This window comes from Struthio camelus, chromosome W (genome assembly GCF_040807025.1).
Source record: "Struthio camelus isolate bStrCam1 chromosome W, bStrCam1.hap1, whole genome shotgun sequence".
Classification (NCBI taxonomy): domain Eukaryota; kingdom Metazoa; phylum Chordata; class Aves; order Struthioniformes; family Struthionidae; genus Struthio; species Struthio camelus.
The window spans coordinates 11,872,777-11,880,875 of NC_090981.1; the positions used below are offsets into that span (position 1 = coordinate 11,872,777).

Below are 8,099 nucleotides of genomic sequence, written 5' to 3' on the forward strand. Positions count from 1 at the left end.
TATCAGAGTAAAGCTAGTTATTTCAAAATTATATGTTGTAGCATCTACTTTTTGAGGGTATCATATGTATGTTTTCATCTACAATCTGCATTTGTCCATTATAACATCACAAGCTTATTTTTGCATAATTTAAAGTTTGCAAGTTTAAAAATCATATCAAAAAACCTTTGTACTGGGAATGTGAGCACAACAGGCACTATATTTTGAAGGAGTACTTTGTTTAAAATTAAATGATCTTTTCCACAACATCAATTTTATTGTTTATGTTTTTAACAAAGAACTTTCTTCCACAAAGGTCAGTTTTTACATGTGCTCACGTATTGGTAATTGTGCATATACCAAAAAAAACCCCAAAACAAAACTCTTCCTGTCTTTTTGAAAATCTAGCTACTAGTTGTGTAATGTGGTCTCCAACAATGAGAAAGGGGAGAGGCAAATATTTGCCTTTCCTGGACACTTTCTGAAGACACAATAAATCAGATGTGTTTGGATAGCATTACTTTTAATAATATTGTTCTTGAAGTGCATATTCCATATGAATAAATGATTAAAGGATTGTGATATTTATTTCATAAATATTTTTTTCCATATTTAAATAGCTCAATGGTGATTCGAGATTTAACCTTACGCAGTGCTGCTAGCTTTGGCTCTTTTCATCTGATCCGCTTGCTTTATGATGAGTACATGTTTTACTTAGTAGAACATCGTGTTGCTCAGGCAACAGGAGAGACACCTATCGCAGTTATGGGAGAGGTAAGATAATTTGCAAGACACTGGATTGGTGGATTTAGTGATGAATTTGGATATGTATCTGCAATTTTTTTTTAACATTTAACCGTTGTGGATTGAGTCGCAAACACCTTGGCATCTTCAAATTTGGGTTCCTAAAGTTATATACCTTAATCCATGTTTCCTTGGTTGATTCCCCCCTGCCTCCCAAGAGTGCTAAAATCACACTGACTTCTAACACTGATTTTCTGCAAAGGAGCTTGCTCATTTAGAGATCTACATATAGATTCTGGTCCCTAAGTTTGGGCACAGTTTGAAAAAAAAAGGAGGGGGAAGTGCACAGGTCAACCTACTAGGTAGAAACCTACTTTTTTAGGTTCTGGAAAACTAAGTAGTTCATATGAAAATAATAAAGGAACATAATAATAGAAACTGTTGCTTTCAGGGAACTGTTTACACATATTTACACACACTTAAAATTCACACAAGTGAGTAGTCCCATTGACTTCAGAAGAGTGGCTCCAATGGTACTGTTCATGTGCATGAAATGAAAGTAGCACAGAAGTGCTTGCAGGAGTGGGACATGGCATATTTTCATGCCTATAATTCAATGCTTATTTGTTTAAAATAAGCAGAGCAAACCTCTTAATTCACAATCATGTGCATCTTATATGTGTCTATGGTATGTGCAAGGTAAAGTTTATTTTAGGCCTCTTTTCTTCAGTAGCTCACCTAACCTTTAATTTTGTGCGAGTTGCTTAAGAATTTACATTATCCTTGATGAGTTATCATCAAGGAATTATACTTTCAAAATGTTGGAAAACTGGAAGATGTGGAAATATGATAGATGGTTCACCTGACAAGTTAATGTTTTCATACTTGACAGTCATTGTATCATGTTTTATCTTACTGGTAAGTTGCAAGTCACCTTGCATGACTTGATATATCATTCTTCCCTCAAGATATATTAAATATTATAATTAAATATTATAAAAAGATGTACTTTTTCATAGAGATGTGGAGTCTCATTTTAATTTGTCATATGATTTCATGTAATGTAATATAACATATTTTAGAAAAATAAATGACAATGTTTCTGATTAGCGACTCACCGACAGCTTGGATATTTGATTAAACTCTGCCATTATATTTATAGCAAGGTATAGCAAAAGTGTAATGTTGCTACATTCTTGTGTTCTTGACAGATATGGTATAAGTTAAATGTAATGTTTTTGGTGTATTGTGAGACCTTCTATAATGTTTTGGTAAACTGAAGAGGGATATGTTCTTAGAGAGAAAATAAGTAATCTAAGGTTTTTAGAGGTGAGAGGGGGGCAGGGAAGAAACTGTAAATATTCATTAAATGCATGCCTTCTTGTGTTTCTCTGCATTTACTGACTGTGGTTGAAATAAAATGAGAAAGACTAAGGCTAGTCTGACAAGCACTTTAAGCCAGCATAAACTGGTTTTGCAGCTGAGAAAAGCATTCTCGGTCTCCTCCTCTCCCATCCCCCTACCTTTGGATACTGATGCTGACACAAGTACTCGGGCAGTCCTGTGGTTAACTGGATCAGAGAATCCATCCCATGAAAAATAACCTGATTAAAACTGGTTATTTTTCTCTTGGGTCAGTTCTGTCATGTGGCTCTTTGCATGGCCATGTGAACACTAATGGTGAAAGGATGGGTATGGAGGGGGAGTGTATGTGAGGGAATCTGGGAGAATGGGACTGCCGCTGCTTATGCTGGTTTAGTGTTCGCTGAATTACAGTTTAATCTTTCTGTACTTCTGAAAAGGACTGAATCAGGTATGGTTAGAAATATATTTATCTAAATATTTTACTCCTTTAATTTGAGATTCACTTATCAAATTATGCTCTGCTGCTTCTCATTTACGAGAAGGATAGAGGACTCAGACAAGGAAAGGGAGGAAGGAAGGTTGCATTTTTGACTTGTGAGCAACTTTTCAGTTTGTTTTTGTGTAAGTAAATTAGTTGCCATAATAAGCTGTAATAACCATAAGCCCTATTTTCAGCAGTGCCATTTATCTACCTTACATATAGATTTGCAACACTGTAACTGCCTTTAGTGGTGCACCTTCATTTTTCTTCCAGCTGAATAAACAGTCGTCTTAGGGGAATTTTTAAGAGCTCTTGGTTAAAATATTGGCAGTTTAAAAATGAATACCAGTCATATCTTCTGGCATTCTACATCATAGAAATATCTCACTCAAAGCAACAAAGGCCCTGACATAAGTCACCCTAAAAACATATGTTTAAGTTTATATTTCATTGTTTAAATTGTTGAGGATTTTTTATTTTAATGTTAATTTCCTTAATATGAACAAGAATATGATGGCATGGAAAATGAGCTGGTATTACTATGGATGTGACTGCAGTCACATGCATGTGCTTTCATACTACACCCAAGCCACTGGAGCATAGTCCTGACTCCATCATAGATACTCTAAGCTCATGTTTGTGTAGGACTGTGTCCACACTTTTTATTGTTTATTTTGCAGTTTGGTGATTTAAATGCTGCGTCCCCTGGAAATATGGATAAGGGTAAGCATTCTAATCTCTCAAATGTATAATTTTATATAGAACTAGTGTGTCTCCTGGAGCAAAATAAGTTCTTTTGTTTTGAAAATATAGTAAAGCAGAATCTAAAGCTGTATCATGATTTAAATTGTTTGTGTATTACTATTATATGGGTACAATATACTATACATGATATACAGTATATAATAATGACTAAAATAATGTAGATAAGGTTTTTAATAGGAAAATCTTAAAAATATGTTTATTGTTTACACAAGAAATTGTCAATGTTTCACACACAATTTAGCTGATGTATATCCTAGTGAGAGAGCTGAGGGGGGTGGACAATTGGTGGAAGGAAGGTACGATGAGCATGCACATATATCTACATCTGTAATAAATGATGGTTTTGATGAGTGAAGATGTGGCAGAAATCTTGCCAAATAACTTGCTAATTGTTACCAAAGAATATAGTAAGAAATTAGTTTATTTCCTCTCGGTGGAGTGTAGGCTTAGTTTGTTCTCCATTCTTATGCTGGTTGTATGATTTGAGGCAGGTTACTTCACCTCATTTTCCTTATCTATAAAATGAGAGTAACAATCCTTGTTTATCAAGTCTCAGAGTTAAAAGGCATTCTGTAAGTGCAAAATTAATATTTTTTAGAAATATTTATTTGAGATAGCATATAGTAAAAGCAATTCTGGTATTAACAGTGTGCAACTATGGTGATCAAAGCTGAGAGAGTTCATTAACCTATTTGTCTGTAGTATTTATTGATTTTTTTCCCAGTAAAATCTTAAGTTTTCAGTTTCTACTTTATCAGGTTGCTAGACTTCCCTGTGTTTTCATATTCCATATGTTATTTGCAAAATAAAGGCCCTTGTATTTAGACTTTTCCTTTTTGTGCTAGTTTCTTGGTTGTTTATTTATGCAGATGAGGGCAGTGAAGTTGAAAGTGAAATAGAAGAAGAGCTGGATGAAATTGGAGAGCCACAAGCCAAGAGGGAGAAAACGGAGCTAAACCAGGCATTTCAGGTGGGCTGCATGCAGCCAGTACTTGAGAGTGGAGTACAGCAGAACCTCCTGAACCCACTTCATAATGAGCACATTGTCACAAGTACACAGACTATCAGACAATGCAGTGCTACTGGAAATACGTATACTGCCGTCTAATATTGAAGGCTCACCCCCAACTACATTAGCCCTGTTGATGTTGGGCTTAATGTGGGAGAAAAAGAGAATAGATCTGAAGGTTGACTTATCAAATTTTAGCTATGCTGAAAATTACCTTTTATTGGAGTTGTGAAATGGAATGGGTGTATGTATTTTGCCAGATGTTTAAAAAAAATTTTTGTAAGCAAAGTCATTTTGTGTTGGCCAGTCAATATTAAGAGATTTCCTAGTTTCAAGTGTCAAGGAAGATTTTTGCCAAGCTTTTAATGTTAATGTTTTTGTCTTCTTATAATTAAAGTAACTTAAATTTTTTCATAGTTTAAAAAAATATTTTAATGTATATGAAATCATTATCATGATGAATAATTAACATAGGTTTTTAATTAGATGCAGTTCTGTGAAATATCAAAATAAATATTTTATTTGATTTATGCTGGACTCATTTGACAGCAGATGCATCAAATTTGTTATAAAAGGTGCTTTTCATTGAACAGAACTAGAAGACACTATTTTGATAAAATTGTGAGCATTCAGGGGGTATTTTTATCATAATGCTGGAGGGTTGGAAAGATCTACTGTTTTCTTTCTTTAAGGAAGAAGTATTTTCGCTGCATTTACAAATGCAAAATGAATGATAAAATTGTAACAATGTGCTAATGTGTACACAGTAAGCATACCTAATTATTTGATCACCATGTAAACAATGCAAGCTTCCTTTAAAATCAACAGTTCCAAATTTTATTTGCATCCCGGTTCCTCTGGTTTTGAAGACTACTGATACTATGTTTGGGACCACTGCACAGATATTTTTGGCTGTTGAGTGGTACTGTAGTTGTTAAAAACTGAACCTGAAAAGAAGTGGCTTGATGTGTGTTTGTTTGTTTGTTTGTTTGTTTTTAAGTGTATGTGCTACTTATGCTGAAATGGACATACAGGAAAACATTCCATTTGGATGACTTTCCTTTGGATTCCAGGTCTTTTCCTACTAGTAGTTCGATCTGCTGCTCTTATAAAAAATAATTTATAGAATGCAAGGAATGTAGCAACCTGCATCATTTTCTTTCCAAATTATTTCCTGATTCTTGTGGTTTTAAATTTTTACAAAAATTAAATAAGGTAGTGTAACTGGCACACCTCACCTGTATTTATTCCCAATTGCATAGAATTTGAATAGGTGTCTAGATGGACCATTGCCATTTAAGAATGTACATCAGGGATCATTGTACCTCGGCTATTACATGGTGCCTTAAAGAGAACCGAAGCTAAGATTTAGTATTTTTTGTTATTCTTAACTCTTAAATTAATTCAACGAGGTGTGCCTGTCAATTTCAAATACCCTAAGTAGGAAGGGCAGGTTACATAGTCTTCAAAGAAATAAAATGGATTTTTATTATTAAAATGATTTTAATATCCCTCTAAACATTGATAATAATAAACCTATTTTTTCTTGTTTCTAGCTGAATTTCACTTTATTAGAAATAAAATTTGCTTGGGAACTTGGAAAGCAAAAATAGCTTTAATACCAACTTCAAATGTTGTTAACAAAGTATATTGACCCTAGTCCTAAGCATGGTTATATATATATTTTTTAAACCCTTGACTACTTTTAATTTTAAAAAGTCAAAATAAATAAATGAGCAGGTACATAATGCAGCGCATGTTCTTAATTTGTATGTGTGATGGGGTGTCAGCCTGATGTTATGTTTTAATGATTAAATCTTATAGTGATAGCCCATATTAATTGACATTAAGCATCTCTGATTTTTTCTGATTATTTTAAGCATTTTCATAGTTTTTAAAGCCAACACAAGAATTTGCTAAGCTAAAATAGTGGAAATAAATAAATAAATGAGCAAAAAAGTGAAAGAGAGAACAAAAAAATTCAATTTGATAGAAAGGACTGTATAAAATTATTAGGGAGCCTTTAATTTTATCTAGTGTGTCTGTGGATTTTTATTTTATTTTTTTAAGTTGTATATGCCAAATGGGTGAACAGCATGTGAAATGAACAGTGTGTTTTTAGCAAACAAGTTTGCTAGAGCTTTCATATGCTCCAAGAATAGGTACAGATTAACTAAGATGTCCTAACATTTTTTGGTGCAAAAATTAGTTTTAAATTGCTTAGCACAATTTGGAGGCCAACCCATCCTGCTCCATTCTATGTAGGCATAATTCCTACTGATGTCAGCAGATGGTTTTTATCTCAGCAAAGAATGCAAATGAGGTTTATGTTCATTTATGTCTAAATTTACCTGTGCATTGAATCTCATTATAGATTTTGTTCCCCCAAATATCAGTGTCCTGATTTTTTTCCTTAAAAATCAGCACCCTTCATCAAAAGTCCTAAAAACTAACTTGTGATAAATATTTACTCCCCCTCATTGTGTATTATAAGATTTTTAACAAGTAAAAGAGAAATATTCAACTCTTTCATTTTTAACATAGGGTTTTTATGCTATAGTACTGATGTTCTGTATTACCTGGTTTCACCTTTTGTGTTAACAAACCTTATCTGTTTTATCATCATTATCCTTTATTGGTATAATGTTGGAATTGTTGCTAAGAGAGAAGTATGATTGTCACATGTAAATCTAGATTGCTAAGACGAGGTGGGACCTGAATATCTCTTGATTCAGCTCCCTAGTCCTACCCAGTTGTTCACTGTTCATGTAGTGCAAAAAGAAAACAAAAAACATTAATACAAAGGTGGAATGTATTTCATGGATTCTAATAGCAGTTATCAAAACAAATTAGAACTATCCCAGCTTCAGATAACTAAATTGAGTTTGTATTTCTATGCTTATCAATTGATTATTCTCTCAAACTTTTAAACAATACTTTCCCCATGTTTTTACCAGATTTTTACAATAATTAAGTTGCTGTAAGCTGCTGTGTATACTTACAAGTTTGAGAATTTTGTGTTTTACATTTACTGGAATTTTAATCAAACATATACATATGAAACAATTTGCACACTCTTGCTATTTGTTAATAGATGGATACTGTTAATGATTTAAAAACAGATATGAATACCTCAGTCCAAATTATGTAGTGTGTAGCATGTGGCTGGATTGCCATATCAACTCTGAAGCCTACTTAACTCTTTTAGTGCTCTAAAGAGCTGTAGCAAGTATCCGCAGGCTAGATATTATAAGATAAGAGCTCATATAATTTGTGAATTTTACCTGATCTTGACATGGAATCCAAATTATTTATTTTAGATACATTTCCTCCATTAGCACAAATAACTCAGTGAACAGTGTGGAGGAATGGGTATTGTTGAACTACTTTTGAAAAACACAGGACCCAATTTTCACAAGTTTTATATTTATGAAAAAATGATGGTACATTTTCATATTTCCCATTGTAAATCAGTTTTAAGGGTTTTTTCCTCTTTTCAGTTACCTATTTCTGTGTTTTACTGTTGTATTGTAGCATGCTTTGTGCACCTTTTTTTTTAATGTTCCATTAAAAAATTTGGAGAATATTATTTAAATTGCTTACTTACAAAACGATGTTGTACAGCATTACTGCCTTTAGTTCACAAATGTGTAAAATAATGTGCTGGTGTACTGTCATTCAGGAATGTATAGGTCTATAAAATAATTCAATTTAAAATGAAGGATTTTTAAATGTCTGATACACTGCTTTTGTTCA

General features: G+C 33.1%; 1 protein-coding gene across 4 annotated transcripts in view; it reads left to right on the forward strand.

Moving 5' to 3' along the window:
• The window catches only part of LOC104144325 (transcription factor RFX3-like), a 73,270-nt gene extending 68,688 nt beyond the window's left edge, over window positions 1-4,582 (forward strand). The window contains exons 15-17 of one of the 4 annotated variants that reach the window (XM_068924624.1): window positions 600-753; window positions 3,250-3,292; window positions 4,204-4,582. In XM_068924624.1, coding sequence (XP_068780725.1) covers window positions 600-753; window positions 3,250-3,292; window positions 4,204-4,442 — 436 coding nt within the window. In that variant the 3' untranslated portion in view covers window positions 4,443-4,582. Of the gene's footprint in view, window positions 1-599; window positions 923-3,249; window positions 3,293-4,203 lie in introns of those variants that run through there. The other 3 variants (XM_068924626.1, XM_068924628.1, XM_068924625.1) reach the window with 3 other exon arrangements.
• The last annotated feature ends 3,517 nt before the right edge of the window (window positions 4,583-8,099 follow it).